Here is an 18338-nt window from a genome sequence, read left to right as displayed (position 1 = left end):
GCCAATGAGAGCGCGAGAGATCGGACACCTGGCCAATTGAAACTGAGGTGGGCGGGCCATCGAGCCAAGAGGCCCAAGCTCGTGAGCTACCCGGCAGCTGCTACCCAGCGAGCTCGAACTCCGACTCAGGTAAGGAGGGTGGCTGCGTAGATCTCTCGCTTGCTCCTCCCCAGGGGCCCAGCCAGGGGGACGTGGGGGTTTGAGGCTCCTCTGGAGTTTCAGCGGGGAAACAAGGAAAGACTCCCTTAGAGAAACTCCGATGCACTGGAAGGAGTTTTATAGGTGGTGGGAGTGAGCAGTAATTGCAGTGACTTCCATTAGAAGGGGCTCTCTCCCTCTCCAGCATCCCCGGAAGCTGCAGCCTCTTCCCCCAAAGCAGGGACCACTTTGTTCTTGAGCCGACTCCGCTTCCGTCGGCAGGTGCTGGTGGTGCTGGTGGTGCTGGTGGTGCTGGGTAGTCCCCGCCCCTGCTCCGAGCTCAGAGGGCTGGAAGTGGAGCTTGAGACCCTGGCCTCCTCAAAGACAGTAGAGACTTGGGAGAGGTGATTGAACCTCTGGGTTGTGTCTGACTCTTTTACTTCCTCTCGTGGGGGGTGGAACAAGCTAACTTCCGCTTCTCCCTGCCACTTTTCCCTGCTCTCTCACCGCTGGGTTGGCTCACTTTTTGGGAATCTGTCTCCTCTCACTCGGAGTTGGGGGCTGCCACCTAGTGGAAGATGACGGAGCTCGGGGCTTGAATAGGCTCCTGTCCTCGCTCTCTGGTGGCAGTGTGGGGTGGAGGTGAGAGGCCATCACTTGGAACCTTACTAAGAGGAATTAGGTCCCCCATCCCTTGTCCTGAGTGTGTGCGCGCGCGCGCATGTGCCTGCATGTGTATCCAACAGAAGTATACACTCTACTCCCGAACCTCAGGATACCCAAGAAGGAAAATATACGTAAATAAATCACTAGGGTGCTGAGTAGTCTGACATGTGTGCAAACAGGCACTCCTTCTGGCCTGAGTCAGAGCAGTGGGACAAGCCTGCGGAGGGCCGAGGTTGGACTCCCAAGAAGCAGGCGGGGCCAGCTGGAGATGTCTTGCCAGGGAGCTATGGGCGTGGAGGAGAGGGTGAAAGGAGCCATGGGCTAGGACCAGTCTTCTTCAGCCTTACCTGGCCAGGAAGGGATGGTCTTTGAGCTAGGGAGGGAGCACTAAGAAAAGCCAGGTGAGGGAGACAGGATGTGAGTGACTGGAGGTCTGCAATTCCCTGCCACACATAATGTGCAGTGTCTACACACAGACTCATAGGGAACTGAGGCCAAGAGACAGAGAGCAACTTTTGAGGCTCTCACTGTCAGTGGTGGCAATTCTAGGACTAGGACCCACCTTGGTGGGTGTATCCAGGCAGCCCCTGTACTCCGAGTTTCTGTCCTGCCTGGTCCACCTGCCCAGGAAGTACTTCTGTCCCCCTTCTCAACTTGAACCCCAGGCCTCTACCTTTCTGGGGTTTGGGGTCCATTCCCAGGCACTGTCCATGGTGCCACTTGTGAAATGAACCCAGGTCCAATATACTCTGGAACCATCAAAGCAAGCCATTTCCATGTCTTGATATATGACATGGATGGGTTACTTGACATCCCTCTGAGCCTCAGTTTCCCCCTTTGAAAAGTAAAGGTAGTAATCACTACTTTGGATGGTTGTTGTAAAGAAGGAAGAAAATAATGTAGTGTTGTAACTGGCTCCTAAGAGGCTCAACAGAGTTGACTGGTTTTGCCTCTTTAGTCAGGGTAACATCTCCCCCGCCCACCCCATTGAACAAACAGGGCTGGCTGAGCTTGGGGAAAGAACTGTTTAGGAAGTGAGAGGCTGCTCCCCTCCAGAGACTGAGGCTTGGTTCCTTCTGCTAACTCAGATCAACAGCTGGGTGGGCATGCATGGTCTCTCTCCACATGCAGCTGGGTTTCAGCTCCAGGGTGGGGAGAGGCAGGGGGACAGGAGGGTGGTATGTTTGGGGATTCAGAAAGGGCCTGGTGGTACTGGGGAGCCCTTAGAACATAGGTGTCCCAAAGGTTGACCCAGCTTGCGTGTCCCCTTCCTTGGGTGGGGAGGGGACCATCAGTGGGCGGGTGGTGGCTGGCCTCTGAGGAAGGCAGCCCAGGCTCTACCAGCACAACACTTCCCTTTTCACAACTTTCTCAACCTCGTGGTTTCCCATGTCATCATGTGAGCTCCCCTCCCCTGCCAACAGGCCTTACTTAGCAGAGTGCAGGTGTGAGCACAACTTCAGGCGAGGAGGTGTCTTGAGGGGCTGGCTGGGGAAGTGGAACCTTGACTTTTCTTTAAGGGGGGGACTCCCTCCTTGCCCCCCTGCCCTGTCCTCCCATGGCTCCTGGTGCCTCCCCAACCCCTGGAGGTGGCCCACATCCCCCCAGGTCAGACCCACAGAACTCACACATCTTCCTGACTCTCACATGCCCACATCTCTGCACACTCAGCCACAGAGGCTCAGGTGTTAGACCACCATTTGGGGACACAGCTTCACAGTTACTCATGTCAGCATTTGTGCTCACGGGTTTACACGTGGTGCATGTGGGACACCCATGCAGGACACAGGTTGGTAGCTGAATCTCAGGCCCCACATCTTTCTTCGTGCCGGGACAAGACGTTGTCAGGAGGCTCAGGTAATCCTGGGCCTGGGTCTACGGCGGGGGTAGTGACTGGCCCCAGAATTGAGGGTGCCATGGGCTTAAGCTAGTTGCCAAATGCCTCTTGGTAATCTGCAGGTGGACCATGTGGACCCTGGTGAGCTGGGTGGCCTTTGTGACAGGGCTGGTGGCTGGAACACAGTGCCCAGATGGTCAGCTCTGCCCTGTGGCCTGTTGCCTGGACCCGGGAGGAGCCAGCTACAGCTGCTGCAATCCCATCCCGGTGAGTGCCCTTCGCCTGGGCAAGAGCCGGCAGCCTGACATTTTCCCATGGGTCATCTCAGATTGGCCAGGGGAGGGGTCCAAGCTCGGGTCTTCCTGTTTATCCACTCCTCTTGCTTCCCAGGACACGTGGCCCGCAGCACTGAGCAGGCGTCTGGGCACACCCTGCCAGATTGATGCCCACTGCCTTCCTGGCTACTCCTGCATCCTCACCGTCTCGGGGACCTCCAGCTGCTGCCCATTCCCAGAGGTGAGGGTGCCCTTAGGTCGATGGAGAGGCTGAGATCTGCATTTCCACTATTCCTGCACTCTTCTACCCCTCAGGGAAAAGGGCCTGGCCAACGAAGGTGTCTCTGTGTCCCACAGGCCGTGTCATGCGGAGATGGCCGCCATTGCTGCCCACAGGGCTTCCACTGCAGTGCTGATGGGCGGTCCTGCTTCCAGAGATCAGGTGCGACAGAGGTGGAGGTGGAGGTGGAGGACAGGCAGCTCGCAGAGCCTGGCGCACCCAGGAGCCCAGCCAGCTGTGTGACCTTGATTCTTTGATTCCTCGTGCCCTCATCATGTGGCATCTGTACTAAGACCCCCCTGGTCTGACCAGAGGGGCAGCACTGGGGCGAGGAGGGGGTGGGAGAGAATGTGAGACTCCAGGCCCAGAGCCAAGCATTGTGGGGCTGGGCAGAGGCCAGCTGGACTGGTTTAATACCACCCAGGCAATGCGTGCCCCTATCCCGTGCCATATTGCTGAGGCAAGGACTGGCCTGGAAGACAGTGGGTTAGGAGAGCCAGGGGGAGCCCTGAGCCCTAGTGCCAGACTCCGCAGTTCTCCTGTAGCTGGACCTGCAGGCCCTGGTGCCAGCAGCGCCTTGAGTGAGGGGGGGAATGACCTTCACTGACAGGGTGGAATCCTGGGTCATTCCATCCACAGATACCAACCTCTTGGGTGCCGTCCAGTGCCCCGACAGACGGTATGAATGCCCCAACTCCTCCACGTGCTGCACTATGCCTGATGGCTCCTGGGGATGCTGCCCCATGCCCCAGGTAAAGTTTAGGAAGATGGAGGGGAAAGAGGAGGGCAGTAGGGGCAGAGAAACGGCTGGAGGGAGCAAAGACAGAGTCAGGGCCAATTCTTCTTAGGCTTCTTGCTGTGAAGACAAGGTGCACTGCTGCCCCCATGGTACCTCCTGTGACCTGGCTCATGCCCGCTGCCTCACCACCACGGGGACCCACCCCCTGGCAAAGAAGATTCCTGCACAAAAGTCTAAAAGGGCAGGTGAGGAGGTGGGAGAGCATCTGGTTGGGGGTTGAGAGTGAGGAGCAGCCTCATCTGGCTCCTGGCTGGGGAAGGTTCCCCTCTACCCTGGCTGCGCCTCATGCTTCTCTCCCCTCCCAGTGGTCTTGTGCCCTGATGCACAGTCCCAGTGCCCTGACGGTTCTACCTGCTGCAAGCTTCCTAGTGGAAAGTATGGCTGCTGCCCGATGCCCAATGTGAGTGAGGGGCTGTAGCCAGTCGGGCTGTGCCCACCGCCACCTGACCTGGACACTTACCTACCTGGCAGGGACTCCAGGGGGTGGGGCTGGCGGGCTGGTTGCTGGGAGCATGGCTGCTCAGGACTCATGCCACCCCCTAGCGGGGGATTGGGGTAGTGCCAGCTGTCAGCCTGGCTGCTCCCTGAACTCCTGGGAGACTGGAAATCCCAGAGACCCAACCCTGCCCTTACCCAGGCCATCTGCTGCGCCGACCACCTGCACTGCTGCCCTCAAGGCACTGTGTGCGACCTGATCCAGAGTAAGTGCCTCTCCAAGGAGAATGCCACAGACCTCCTCACCAAGCTGCCTGCAGATACAGGTACCGGAGCAGGCCGCATTCCACCTGCACCATGAAGCATGAATAGATATGGGGGTGGGGACTGACAGCTGCCTGGAGAGGCCAGAGCAGGTACAGCCCTCTTTGGTCCACACTGGGCCTTGCCTTAGCATCACTGCCAGGGGTGGCCTGAACGGTACCCTCCATCCTCCACATCTGGTTCTAGCGGTGGAGCTGGCCAAGGGTGGGCACCCCTAAATGTCCCTAGTGCCACTGCTGACCTGTACTCCTTGCCTCCCTCACAGTGCAGGAGGTGAAGTGTGACATGGAGGTGAGCTGCCCAGATGACTACACCTGCTGCCGCCTGCAGTCCGGGGCCTGGGGCTGCTGCCCTTTTGCCCAGGTACCTGGGAGTGATAAGTGGGCTGGGCCAAGCAGACGGTGGCAGCCAGCTAGGCCCCCCCATGCCCACTGTCCCCTCTCCATCCACCCCAGGCCATGTGCTGTGAGGACCACGTCCACTGCTGTCCGGCTGGGTTTAGGTGTGACACAGAGAAGGGTACCTGCGAACAGGGGGCCCACCGGGTGCCCTGGATGGAGAAGTCCCCAGCCTACCTCAGCCTGCCAGACCCCCAAGCCGTGGAGAGTGATGTCCCCTGTGATAACATCACCAGCTGTCCCTCCTCCAGTACCTGCTGTCGCTTCATGTCTGGGGAGTGGGGCTGCTGCCCTGTCCCAGAGGTACATGGGGTAGGGGACAGTGTGTTGGCCTGGGCAGGTGGCCAGGCTCCTACTGCCTTGTTCTCTACCCTCTGCCCACGCACGGGTGGCACACCAGCTCTGGCAGAGTCATTCCCAGTTAAAGGAGCTGTGAGTGGGTGTAGTAGGGGCTCAGTGTTCTGTCCCAGAGTAGCTTCCTAGACCCCCCTTTTCTGCCACCTCCCCAGGCTGTCTGCTGCTCGGACCACCAGCACTGCTGCCCCCAGGGCTACACATGTATGGCTGAGGGGCACTGCAAGAGGGAGGACAAGATTGTTACTGGGATGGCCAAGATGCCTGCCCACCGGGCTTCGCTGTCCCACCCCAAAGACATGGGCTGTGACCAGCACACCAGCTGCCCAGTGGGGCAGACCTGCTGCCCAAGCCTGAGCAGGGGCTGGGCCTGCTGCCAGCTGCCCCACGTGAGTGCCCACCTGCCTGCTCCCAGATGGGGGAGCTGGGTCCCAGGTTGGGTGGGTAGCGGGGGTGAGAATGTACTGCTGCTCTATCCCCCCAGGCCGTGTGCTGTGAGGACCGCCAGCACTGCTGCCCTGCTGGCTACACCTGTAATGTGAAGGCCCGATCCTGTGAGAAGGAGGCAGATTCTGCCCACCCTGCTGCCCAGCTGACCCACAGCCCTCACGTGGGTGTGGGGAACGTAGAGTGTGGGGCGGGACACTTCTGCCATGATAACCAGACCTGCTGCCCAGACAGCCGAGGGGGCTGGGCCTGCTGTCCCTATCGCCAGGTCAGTGCCATCCCTGGCCCTGGGGCTGGGTCTGGGCATGGGCCAGGTCCTGCTGTGTCTAACTCTCGCTCCCCACTCTGACCATCCAGGGCACCTGTTGTTTGGACAAGCGTCACTGCTGTCCCGCTGGCTTCCGCTGTGGGGCCAAGGGCACCAAGTGTTTGCGCAGGAAAGCCCTGCGCTGGGACACTCCTCTGAGGGACGCGGCCCCCAGACAGCTGCTGTGAGGAGGGATTGAGGACTGAAGACACTCTGCAGCCCTCGGGACCCTGCTCAGAGGGTGCCCACTGCTCAGGCCTCCCCAGCACCTCCCCCTGCCAAATTCTCCCAGACCTTCCCTTCTGAGTCCCCTCATCACCATGGGAGATGGGACCTCAATCTAAGGCCCTCCCCATGGGAAGGGGGGCTGTGGCAAAAGCCACATTTCAAGCTGCCATCCCCTCCCCCAATTTCCATGGACCCTGTGGCCAGGTGCTCTTCCTTATCTACAGGTGTGCGTGTGTGTATGTAGTGCTGCAGTAAAGTTTGTACACTTTCTTAACATTGTCTGATTTGGCCACCCTGCCTGTCCTCCCCAGGAGACCCCTGGGCAACGGCCCCCATCCAGTGTCCACACTCCCCCCACCCCACAGAAAGACACAGAGAAGTTAATCTCACCAGTTTTATATTTGCTATTGCCCACTGCCATCCCATCACATTATCCCCCAGTCCCCAGAGCCGCCCCAGCATCCAGCCCTGTGACATCGTAGCCCAGAGGTGGACTAGTCAGCAAGCAGCACCCCCTCCCCTCCCAGGGGTCCGCTAGAACTCCCCCTCCCTTCCCAGCCCTCACACTAGCAGCTGAGGCCCGGTTGCCCCTCTTGCTTGCCCACGATAGAGCTTTCTATATACAGCCATGTTTATACAGGCACTGCTTCCCCCCACCCAGCCCTCCTCCCCAGCACCTCCCAACGGGGATCTGGACCCTTCCCACCTCCCTCTTGGAGGCAGACCCAGGGTCCCTCCCAAGACTTTACCCAGCACATACCACCAGACAGCTCCACAGACACCCGGGCACCTTTCCAGGCCAGGGCTGAGGGCTAAGGGCGAGGGCCCCCGCAGCTGCCGGGGGCGCGCACCCTGGGGGCGGGCCCTGGCGGAGGGGGCGGGGGCCGGCCTGGAGGCGGTGCCAGGCCCTGCATGGGTGCTACTTGACGTTGAACACCATGAGCGGCCGCTCTTCCCGTCGCTGCCACGGGCTCTTCTTGTCTCCCGCCTCGTCGCCAACCTCTGCCCCGAGCTCGTCCTCTGGGCTGGTGAGCGAGTCGCGCCGCAACTCGCTGGCGCTGCTGCGGGAACTGTCCCCGCGGCTGCGGCCCCGACCCCGGGGTACCGTGGCCGCCCGGCCCTCGGGAGCGGCCACCTCGTCCAGCAGCGGTGTCAGCGAGTTGTCCTCCGGGGAGCAGAGGCCCGTGCGGCTCTCGCTGCTGCTGGGTTCCGTGTCCTCGCTGAGCGCCAGGCGGGGAGGTGCGGGCGGAGGCGGTGGCGGCGGCGGCGGCGGCGGTGGGGCAGCGGCTGGGGGTCGCTCCCGTTCCTCCCGCAGGGGCCGCCGGCGCGCCGGCCGAGCCTCGTGCACGTCGACGCCCGAGTCCAGGCTGGCATCCGTGCTGCGGCCGCCGCCGCCCGCCTGCAGATCGATGTAGGAGTGGCGCACTTGCGAGTTGGAGCGCCCGTCGAGGGACACGAACCAGGCGCGTGGGTGAGGCTTCACGCCCAGTTCGAGCAGCTTCTTCTCGGTCAGCGCCTGCAGCTCCCCGTTGAGCTGCGCCATGGTCGATTCGTTGAACAGCACCGGGATGGTGACTGAGCCGCTGACAGGCGCTGAGCGCCCGCTCCCCCAGCCCTCGCCGCTGCCACCCCCACCGCCCTCGCTCCCGGGGCCCGAGTGGCCCGGCATCAGCGGGCGCTGGGGGTCGGGCTGGGGAAAAGGGCGCACCGGGCCGGGGGTCGCGCCCTCTGGCGGCGCCGGCTCGTCGCCCGCCCCCGTTGCTCCTGCCTCGCCGCCGAGACGCACGTAGTGTGCGGGGATCACCAACGTGGGCATGACGTTGCGGTAGACACTGTCCTTAAGGTGGTCGATGGAGCCGCAGAAGATGAGCTGCCCGGCCTGACTGAGAGACGGCGGACGCGCCAGCTGGTCCACGGACTGCGACAGCAGGAAGTCGGGGGTCTTGCTCTCGGTCGCCCCCTTGTGGCCCAGGTAGTGCTCGAAGGGCGGCGGCGGCGAGGGCGGCTCCTGCAGGAAGGCCGCGGGCCCCGTGGGCACCCGCCGGTACTCCTCCAGGCCTGGCTCTAACCCGCCAGGACCCTCTACCGAGCGGGCGCCCTTCATCCCGGCACCCTCGCCCCCGCGGGCACTTGCCGGCTCGGCGGCCGGGCGGCCTGTGGAGCGCGGCTTGGCACGGAAGAAGTCGTCCCGGGAGGTGGCCAAGTCGCGGGAGCTGGAGAAGGCTGAGTGGAGGGGACCTGGAGGTGGAGCCTCGGGGTCCCCTGACGGGGCAGGCTCCAGTGGTCCCCCACAGATTAGGTGGAGCTGGGACATCGAGGTGGCCTGGTCTCGCTTGTTACCGTCAGAGGGCCCGGAGAGCTGCAGCTTGCGGTGCTGTTGCCTCGGCTTCAGGCAGCGCCTCCTGGAGAGGAGGCAGACGGGGACCCTCAGAAAAGGGTGGGGACCAGAGCAGCTCTCTAAACCCGCAGTTGCAAGATGAGGGATGAATATGGTTGGAGGGCTCAGAACAACGCCTGGGACTCAGCAGAGAGGTTGGGGAGCCTAGATGGGTCCTGAGAGGTTTGTGGAAAGAGCTTGAGTGTCTGTGGGAGGTCCGGCCAGCAGATGTGTCCAGTAAACTGCACTCCTTGGCACACACCAGGTGCAGTGAGAGCCAGGGAGGAGCACCTAAGCCAACAGGCACATATCTGGCCTGAGGGCCCCTGGCAGTGAGATCTGGTGTGGTAGGAGTAGCTGCAGGGAGGGGCCTGGTCTGCAGCTCCTGCCTTCTCTCCCCCCACTTCTCTGAGGCCACCAGTCTGGGTCTTTGCATGTGCATATGCAATGCTTTCCTGTCAGAGCCTTAAGGATCCAAATTGTATTCTATGCATCTTTGGGGCCAGAGTGCCCAGCAGACCAGACATGGAGCAGGCCTCAGTCAGTGCCTGGGATGAGAGAAGGCTGGGGGATTGGGAGGCAGTAGGAGGGGATTGGGGGGCACTCACCGGCAGTAGTAGATGAGCAGACACAGCAGAATGAGCACCAGTAGGGCCAGGGCTGCCAGGATGGTGAGCAGGAAGATGGTGTGGTAGGTGCCAATGTCCTGGATGCCCGACGTGATGGTGACCAGCCCTGTGCCAGGCAAGGGCTTAGCGTTCCCAGGTGTGGATGTCCCTCCTGCCATTCAGGAGTCCAATCTCCCAGCCTCTCCCTCCACCACTGTCCCCTGTCCCTGCTGTCCCCCCACTCTCACCAGCTGTGGGGGAAGCCATGGCAGCCGCCCAGTACCCCAGCTGGGGGGAGATGAAGGTCCAGTAGAGCTGCCGGCCTTCCTTCCGGATCACGCCAGTGCCATTGCGTACCCACAGCCCTGGGAGAGGCAGGGGTTTCATCAAACTCAGTGTCCTGAAACTTAAGTCCCACTTTCTTTCCCCAGACTCCAGCACCTGCATCCCCCTGAGACACTCACCACTCTTGGGGTCGAACCTCCAGGCTGGAATGCTGGTGCCCACGGCAAGGGCACGAGGCTCCGAGGGCACAGGCAGGGACAGATGAATGGGGCCCGAGAGTGGCACCTCGGTCCCATTACCTGCCAGCAGGTGCACGCTCACAGCAGCCACTGGCATCAGCTCCAGCCAGGAGCCATTGCCTGGGAGAAAGGGACACAAGAGTTGAGGGCTTAAATTCTGATGGGGGGAACATCCCTTCCATGACTGGCACCCGGCATACCTGAGCTGGAGGCCTCTGTGCCCAGGAAGGCAGGGAAAGCCCGCATTTCCTGCTGGGTGCTGGCAGGTGTGAGCGAGGCCCAGAGCTGGCTGTAGGTAGAGCTGACGGGCAGGCGGGCAGCCCGGCGCTGGAACTGCACCCAGGGCTGGGAGCGGGCACCTGGATGGAGAGAGGAGCTGCAGTAACCTGGCCAGTGACAAGGCTCCCCAAGGACCAGAGCAGAAAGCAAGAGTCTAAGGAGAAGGGGGATCAATGGCTCAAGCCACTTGGGAAGGCCAGGGAGGGTGGAGATTTAGGGAGAGAACTGGACAGTCTTAGAATGTTGACCTAGAAGGGACATGGACCTGAAGTCTCCTAGCCCTGGCTGTGTGACCCTGAACGAGTTACTTGCTCTCTCTGAAACACTGTTTCCATATTAACTTAGAAAATGATGATGTTCAGCTCCTTAAACAATTATTATTGTCTACTGTGTGGCAGGCACTGTGTTAGGTGCTGAATTCCCTGCCTTCAAGTTCATAGTCTAGGGCGGCACTGTTCACTACCCATTGGAACTTTCTGCTATGGATGGAAATGTTCTACATCTGTGCTGCCTGTTACAGGACCCACTAGACACACAGGGGCTATTATGGACTTGACATGTAGCTAGTATGACTGGGGAACTGCATTTATTTATTTATTTATTTATTTATTTATTTATTTATTTATTTATAAAATTGAAATACAATTTGCAGTGTGTCAATTTCTGGTGTACAGTAAAATGTCCCAGTCTTGCATATACATACATATATTTGTTTTCATATGTTTTCCATTAAAGGTTATTACAGGATATTGAGCATAGTTCCCTGTGCTAGAACTGCATTTATTTTTTTCCAAGATCTGCATTTATTTTTAACTCTAAAAAGTGTAGTGAATTTTTAATTTATCCAAATTTAGATAGCCACATGTGGCTTTTGGCTACTGCATTTAACAGCTTTGGTCCTGTGTGTGTGTGTGTATCTGTCTGTCTTGGGGTGGATGGGATGTATAAACAGAATTCCAATATAATATGGTAATAGCTAACATTTACTAAGCTTTAAGATATGCTGGGCTCTGCTGTAAGCAGGTTACCTATACTAACCCTGGCAATTAGCACAACAGCCCCTGAGGTACGTGCCCATTTTATAGCTGCAACCATGGAAGTGGAAGAAATTCAGTAACTTGCCCAAGGTCACAATCCTGGAGCCCAGCTGAAGCCCAGACAGTCTGGTGCCAGGGCCCATCCTCTCACCCACCAGTTCATCCTGCCTTGTTATTAAAATAGCAGGATGAGAGGGGAGTTTGGCCTGCCCAGCTCAGGAAGGCCCCATGGAGTCTTGCAGAATGAGTAAGACTCAGCCAGGAAAGAAAGTGGAAAGGAACTTCCTGGAGGACTGACAGAGAAAGGCGCAGGGTCACAAGGCAGCTTGCTGGTCGGGTGGCTGGAGTGGGAGGCAGGCAAGGCAGCAGCCCACACGCCAGGTTCTGGAGGGCACGAAAGCAGTGGGAGCCGTGGGGACGCTTTAAGCTAGGGGGCAACAACAGGTTCACTTGGTGTTTTAGAAACCTCCAAAGACATTTCAGAAGCCTCTGGTTCAAGATCAGAGAGAGGAAGATGAGCAAACAAGAAGAGTAATTTGAGGTGGGGGAGGGTATAGCTGAGTGATAGAGCACATGCTTAGCATGCACAAGGCCCTGGGTTCAATTCCCAGTACTCCCATTAAGAAAGAAAGAAAGAAAGAAAGAAAGAAAGAAAGAAAGAAAAAAATTTAATTACCCACCCAAAAATAAATAAATAAATAAATAAAATAAATAAATGAATAAAGTTTTAAAAAGAGTAATTTGAGGACAAGGGCTCTAATTAAGAATATAAACTGAGGAGGGGAGGCTCCCCCTCCACCCACAGTGGCTCCCTAGTACTAACCAGATGGCGTCCACCCTCTGCCTGGCTGGGCAACCAGGCTGCACCAGGCACCCCTCCTGCATAGCCAGACCAGAGCAGTCCCTGCACCTCATGGCTCCCTTATGCCCCTGCATCTTGATTCCTCTGCCATGAGGGTGCGTCTGCTCTCCCTTCAACTCCCGAGCCCACGGGTCCCACAGCTTCCTTCAACAAATCCTCTCGCCCTGCTATACTCCCACGGGAGGGTCCTCTCGGTATTGAATGTAGCCGCCCTCCACTCCACTGCCCTGCCTGCTCTGTAATTATTTCAGGGTTTGCAATGTTCTGTTTGTCTATCTTCCTACCAGTCTGTGAACTCCACAAGGCGGGGAGCGGGTCGGCTCTTCCTTACCGTTACTCCCCAGCACCAGACACAATGCCTGGCACAGCCCGGCTGCTGCAGGCAGTATTGGTTGGGTGAGACCGAAAGCCTGTGGGTAGACAAGGGCCACTGCGGGACTGCTCCAGGCCTTGCACTTGATAGGTGTTCTATACCTGTGGAATGACCCTCTCATGGCCTCTAACATAGCCAGCCACCCAATAGGTGCACAAGAAGTATGTGTAGACCCACTGAAGATAAGGTGGCAGGAAGTTGGAATTCTAATGGTAGGAGCAGAGGGAGAATAGAAACCATGAGAGGCCCCAGTAACAATATACATTTATTGACCACCTTCTATGCTGTTTTTTGCATGCCTGATGATATTTAATCCTTACCTCAATTTGATGATGTACATACTATCAATATCCACATCTTATAGATGAACAAACTAATGCTCAGAGAGATTAAGTGACTCGTCCAAGGGCACCCAGCTAATATGTGGCAGAGCAGAGCTCTCTATACCCAGGTCAGGGAGAAGGAAGAGGAGCTGGCATGGGCGGCAGGGGGAGTGGAAAGAGGGCAGCCTTACCAGGAGAGCCCAAGAGGATGTGCACCAAGTCCTCATAGAGGATGAGGGTGGCCGGCCGCTCAGGAAGCAGGTAGAGGCTGACTGAGGCATACACTGCGGGAGGGGTGGGCTGTTAGCTCAAGAGGAAGCCCCTATCCCCCAGGCCAGGCACTCCCACCATCTGAATCCCAGTGACTTCATCCTCCCTCAGCCCCCTCTGTGTACCCCAGCCCAGGCAGCAGCTGCTAGAACGCCTGCTCCCTCCACCCTCCAAGGACTATTTTGGGAAGGGGCTGATGGGGTCAGCTGCTGCTTCCCCCCACCTGCCCCTGCACTCACAGGGCAGCTTGTCAACACGCCAGGGGACAGAGTTGGTGAGGAAGCCAGGGCGGGCAGCAGTGACCAGCACCCAGGTGCCCAGGCGGTAGCTGAGGGGCAGTGTGGCCACGCCCTCCGAGTCCGTGGTGCCAGCGGCCAGCAGCATCCGGTTCCCAAACACATCCACTGAGGCCTGGGCCAAGGGCACCAGCTCCCCACTCACATACACCTGCACCTTGATCAGGATCTCTGTGGGCAAGATGGGGTGAGGAGAGTGAGGAGGAGGGAGGGGAGAAAAGAGAACTGGGAGGAGCCTCAGAGGAGAGAGGAGATCAGAGGAAGGGGCTGTGGGTTGGGAGTGGCTTTGGAGCCCAAGCTACACAAGATACTATAAAAGCCAGCATTTATAGAACTCTCATTTAAACCTCACATCAGCCTGTAAGGTGGGGGGTACAATTAGCATATTTCATTAATTCTAACACATATACTTTTTGACATTTTACCGCTTCTGAACTCAGGCTACACCTATGATTGATGATGTCATCATTATAATCAGCAGCAGCTTCTTCCTTTTTTACTGGCACATGAAATAAATAATGATGCATCTTACAGTCAATGATGATTTGATAAAATATGCTCTTAGCTCATTTTACAGATAAAGAAACCGAGGCTCAAAGAGTTCAGATACTTGTACTACAGTTAAGTGGGAGATCTGAGATCCAAATCTGGGAGTCTGTCTCTAGACCGAGATTCTTACCACTGGACCCTATGGGGCTGGTGTCAGGGAGAGGAGAGGGAAGACGGCTGAGAAAGGATGAATGACTGCAGAACCAGGGATCTGCAAGTGGAGGGAAGAGCAGTCAGGATTCAGCCATTTGGAAGGGAGAAAGGGAGACTGGGTCAAAATTTGGGTTCTCAAGAAAAAACTGAGAAGGGGACACTATGCGAGTTGGCCATTCACATCATTCATCCCCTTCCCAGAATCCTTCGCACAAGCCTGTTTCCCTTCAAATTTAGGGATTCATCCTAAACCCCTAAGCTCAAACAAGTACCTCCTGACCCCTCCCCCTCACATGAACTGCCAGCCCCCTCTCAGCTGGTCAGCTACAGTCAATCACCATGGCAACGCCCTCATTCCTCCCAGGAGATGGGCAGGGAGCTGAGGCCCTGGCAAGGGGAAGACAATCTGGGGGTGGGGGTTACACAGGCCCAAGGGAAACTAGTGTGGAGGGGGCTGGGAAGGGAAGTCCAAGTCTTTGCTTCCAGCCACATCTGCCCCAGACCCCAGGATGGTCTGGCTGGGATGGGCCTGCAGGTGTCCTGAACTCAGATGGGGTGACAGGGCAGGGACCAGGCCTGCAGTTGTTCTCATGGATTCTGCAGGCAGCTGCTCTGATCCATAGCACCATTTACCCCTCCCCCCTCCTCAAGAACATGCCTCACCCCTACCCTGTTGCTAGAAATGGCAGTAGGTGTCATGCCTGGAAAGGTACAGATGCCTCTGTGCAGGGGCCCAGGAGGGAAGTGGGGAATGGGGTGCATGCTGGACACAAACCTAGGGGAGTCCAGGTACAGAAGGAAGAGCAGGGGGCTGAGGGCAGCAGGGCACGGGGAGGTCAGGGGCCTCATGAGTGGAGCCTGACACTCAACAGCGACAGGTGTCTTATCTCAGGCTTTCAACCAACCTCAGGGCCAGCACCACGCCTGCCCCTGGCATCCTATCCAGCTGTTCGCCTGAGTCCACCTCCCTCTCGCCTCCCAGGCCAGAGCCCAATTTGGCGAGAGGGTGCACACACTCCACACTTTCCTGCTCTCTGGTTCTCCCAGGAACTGAAAGCCTCCCCGCCCACCCTGCCCCTGCTCCCCCCTGCTCTACCACTACCCAGCAGGAATTCTGAGAAGTTAGAGGGGCTGGCAGACTCCCCACCCCCTACCCCAGTCTAGTAGCAGCTGGATGGAGCAGCTGGGAAAAGAGGACTCAGGAGTCTGGAACATGGTCATTTGAAGGAATGCCTTGGGTTCAAGGGCAGAGCCTCAGAAAAGGGGAGAGGACCCAGGGAACAATACAGGGGTGGGCAGGTAAGGCTGAGGAGGCATCAGTGCTAAGCTGGGGAGGGGAAGGGCAGGTGCCTGGCAGAGGCCCTTCCCCCTTCCCCTCAATCTGGGCCCCTAGCCAGCGGCCTGGCAGAACCCCCTCTCCTGGCTCTATTCCAGCCAATTCCCTGGGCCCCCTCCTCTGGGATGCAGGACTTGAGTAAGAAGCTTCCTGAAAACACAGAGCACCTTCCTACACATCAAAGCTTCCTCTCCTCCTGCAGGGAGCAGGGAAGACAGGCCGGGGAGATCCATCCCTGTTCCTCAAAGCCTGACATTCCATACAGTATCCGCCTGTCCTGGTTTCAGCCCTGCCTCATTCCAAGAGGAAATCCGACCCCCTCCCTTCATCCGGACCCCACTTCCCTCATCTAGACCCCTTCCCACCCTGCTTTTCCTGCCAGCTTCTTGGTAGGGAGATGAAGAGTGGAGAGCACCATTTCAGACAGGAGTGGGGAGAACAGTAGCGGGGATGCTGGGGCCAGAGGCTGGAAGGCAGGCGCAGGGCTGGAGTGGGTGGGCCCCTGAGAATCCAAGGGTGGGTAAAGAGTCATGGTCTAGCTCTCCCATCCTCTTCTGCCGCAGGAACAGACCCCACCCCCACCTCACACACCCACCTGGGCGGTGAGGCGGTGGGAGGGTCTCCTGCATTGCCATGGAGAGATGAGATGAGGAGGGGGTGACCTGGGGGCAGGCTAGGGACAAGAGTGGCTGGAGTCCTGCTGGACAGGGACCCAGGCACCTGCCCTCCCAGCCGACACTGCTCACAGCCTGTTAGCCAGCTCAGCATGGCTCCGCCACCATAGCTCTGCCATGCGCCTTGAGCTGGGAATCACAACGTACCCCTTTTTCCAGACTCCCCCAACTGCAGCCCCTCCTTCGTCATGGGCTGATCAGTGTCTCTTTGGTACACCCCAGATTCTGAACCTGGGGGGCTGGCTGGGGGTTGTCAGGCTCCAGGGTGAAGAACCCCATTCGAGCAGTCAATCCGCCCACCGCCTCACTCACTCCCCATTCTCCCCTCCCCCCTTCAAACCCAGCTCTAGGCGCCCAGCCCCCGTTCGGGCCCAGGGTGGCAGCCGCTGCCTGCGCCCCCACCCCGCCGAGGTCGGGAGCGAGGAACCCGCAGGGGGCTGCGGAGCAGGCGCCCGCCCCTGCCCGCCCCTGGGCGGGTGTCTTCGATAGACAATGGCTCAGGCAGCAACGCCTCGCGGACCAGGAGGGAGAAAAACAAGGCGGGAGGGGGCGGCGGCGCGGAGCCTGGGGACCCCCGCCCTCCTATTGTGTCTCCCCTAGACCCCTGCCCGCCAGTCTCCCTCTCCCTCCCTCCTCTCTCCCGTAAGCGCCAAACCCAGGTCGCCTAGCTCCCCCCACCCAAACAGAATAGTCTCCAATTCACGAGCGCCGCGAAGAGGGGGCTGGCAGTCAGGGGCCCAGTGGCGGGCGGTGGCGGGGTGGGTGCTGCAGGCCCGCAATCGCTGCCTTTCCCGACCGAGACTTACCCTGCGGGCTGGGGGACTCCGGCGGCGACTTGCCGGGTGCCCGGGAGGCACCTCCGAGTAGTAGCCCCAGCAGCGGCAGTAGCCGCGCGAGGATGCTGGGGCCACTCGACGGCGGCATCGCAGGGCTCGGCCCGGCCCTAGCGGCCCATGGCTCCTGCCCGGCCCCGCTCGGCCGGCCCCGCTCAGCCACAGCTCTACGCCGCGCCGCGCTGCTCGGGCTCCCGCTCTGGCTGCGGTGGCCGCTCAGCGCGATTGTCTCCGCCCGGAGCAGCCGCCAGCGCCCCCTGCAGTCGGCGCCCACCTCGCGGGCCTCCGGGTGCCGCCCCCTCGCCGCCCTGCTCCGCCCGCCGTCCTCCCGCACAGCCCACCCGCAGCCCACCCCGCAACCCCTGCCGCGCGCCCAGACCCCCAGCTTCAAGGAAGAGTAGCGAATAGGATCCAATCACCGGGGTCCTCAGAGTTCCAGAGCCCTTGAAATTTAGTGTAAAGTTTTGGGAGAAAGAATGGCTATTGCTTATAATATACTAAAGAGGTCACAAGTGTTCCCCAAAAGTGTTAAGAACTGCCTAGTTCTCCCCGCACAAACACCCCAGCAGTATTGGGGAGGTAGAGCGCAGCCCTCTTAGGAATCACTCAGAACGGGTTCTCGTCTAGCCTTTGTTTCTTCTTGAGCCATAAGCAAGTTGCTTACCCTTCTGGTCCACAGCCTTCCTTTAAAATGAGAGTTGTAATAATCTCTACCTCGTGGAGTTATTGTAACGATTAAAAGAGATAATGATGTAAAGGGTTTAGCACATGCCTGACCAGAGCAGGGGTGCAATAAATGGTGCTATTGTTGGCCCAGGGTGAGGTGGGGGCTCACCGCCACACAGGTAGTAAGATCCATTGCTGGGCAAACACAATGCTTAGAAAATTCTTCTAGATATGGAAGCAGCGTTTCTCTCCCACTGAGAATCGTGGGTTAGTCCCACTGATTCTGGTTAATGGATGACTAACGGAGTCTTTTCCTTCTTCCTCAGCCATTGAAACCCACATTTGAACCCCCAGTTGGAAGCCTGCCCTGACCCCAGCTAAGCTCTTTCTTTCAAGTTTCTTGTTGTCCTCATCGTTCAGCTTCTGGGTGGTCAAATCCTCATCTAGTCTGGTAACCTTCTCCTGGATCTGTCTGGCTTATCACCTCTTTATCACATTGGGTCCCCTGGTTGCATCTGCTGACTTAAGGACACATTGTTATGAGCTGGTGAACAAAGTCACTCCCTTCCTTCCTTCCTTCCTTTCTTTTTTCTTTCTTTCTTTTTTCCTTTCTCTCTTTCTTTTTTCCTTTCTCTTTCTCTCTTTCTCTCTCTTTCTCTTTCTTCCTTTCTTTCTCTTCCTTCCTTCCTT

At 58.4% G+C, this 18338-nt stretch overlaps 2 protein-coding genes across 5 annotated transcripts; one reads left to right on the top strand and one right to left on the bottom strand.

Moving 5' to 3' along the window:
* On the top strand, positions 1-6758 carry GRN (granulin precursor). 4 transcript variants are annotated; one of them, XM_010959522.3, is made up of 13 exons: positions 1-129; positions 2764-2908; positions 3032-3157; positions 3274-3358; positions 3836-3948; positions 4045-4180; positions 4301-4395; positions 4633-4756; positions 5020-5117; positions 5210-5455; positions 5662-5895; positions 5991-6221; positions 6311-6758. In XM_010959522.3, exons 2-13 carry the CDS (start codon positions 2771-2773, stop codon positions 6446-6448), a joined length of 1764 nt encoding a protein of 587 aa, XP_010957824.2. In that variant the 5' UTR covers positions 1-129; positions 2764-2770; the 3' UTR covers positions 6449-6758. The 4 variants fall into 4 exon arrangements, with proteins under 4 accessions (XP_010957824.2, XP_074199410.1, XP_074199411.1 ...); XM_074343309.1 differs by lacking the exon at positions 5662-5895 and adding an exon at positions 421-542 and having other exon boundaries at positions 113-129; XM_010959524.3 differs by lacking the exon at positions 1-129 and adding an exon at positions 421-542.
* Positions 6759-6883: 125 nt separating this feature from the next.
* FAM171A2 (family with sequence similarity 171 member A2) lies at positions 6884-17238 on the bottom strand. Its single transcript, XM_074343308.1, has 8 exons — positions 16956-17238; positions 13381-13608; positions 13063-13155; positions 10198-10356; positions 9938-10117; positions 9722-9838; positions 9474-9600; positions 6884-8890 (listed from the first exon to the last, which is right to left on the bottom strand). Exons 1-8 carry the CDS (start codon positions 17071-17073, stop codon positions 7408-7410), a joined length of 2505 nt encoding a protein of 834 aa, XP_074199409.1. The 5' UTR covers positions 17074-17238; the 3' UTR covers positions 6884-7407.
* Positions 17239-18338: the final 1100 nt, after the last annotated feature.

The sequence above is a fragment of the Camelus bactrianus genome, chromosome 16 (assembly GCF_048773025.1).
Source record: "Camelus bactrianus isolate YW-2024 breed Bactrian camel chromosome 16, ASM4877302v1, whole genome shotgun sequence".
NCBI classification, from domain to species: Eukaryota; Metazoa; Chordata; class Mammalia; order Artiodactyla; family Camelidae; genus Camelus; species Camelus bactrianus.
Note: the sequence above shows the minus strand (reverse complement) of the source record. Positions and strands in the feature narration are given on the sequence as shown.

What these genes read in the sequence shown, in the direction of transcription:
- GRN (XM_010959522.3), top strand. Translation starts at nt 2,771, where the DNA reads ATGTGGACCCTGGTGAGCTGGGTGGCCTTTGTGACAGGGCTGGTGGCT. An exon ending in GATGCTGCCCCATGCCCCAG is followed by an intron (nt 3,949 to 4,044) that starts GTAAAGTTTAGG and finishes AATTCTTCTTAG; the next exon opens with GCTTCTTGCTGTGAAGACAA. An exon ending in CCTGCTGCCAGCTGCCCCAC is followed by an intron (nt 5,896 to 5,990) that starts GTGAGTGCCCAC and finishes CTATCCCCCCAG; the next exon opens with GCCGTGTGCTGTGAGGACCG.
- FAM171A2 (XM_074343308.1), bottom strand. Translation starts at nt 17,073, where the DNA reads ATGCCGCCGTCGAGTGGCCCCAGCATCCTCGCGCGGCTACTGCCGCTG. An exon ending in GAGGTTCGACCCCAAGAGTG is followed by an intron (nt 9,839 to 9,937) that starts GTGAGTGTCTCA and finishes TGCCTCTCCCAG; the next exon opens with GGCTGTGGGTACGCAATGGC. An exon ending in CTGCTCATCTACTACTGCCG is followed by an intron (nt 8,891 to 9,473) that starts GTGAGTGCCCCC and finishes CCTCCTCTCCAG; the next exon opens with GAGGCGCTGCCTGAAGCCGA.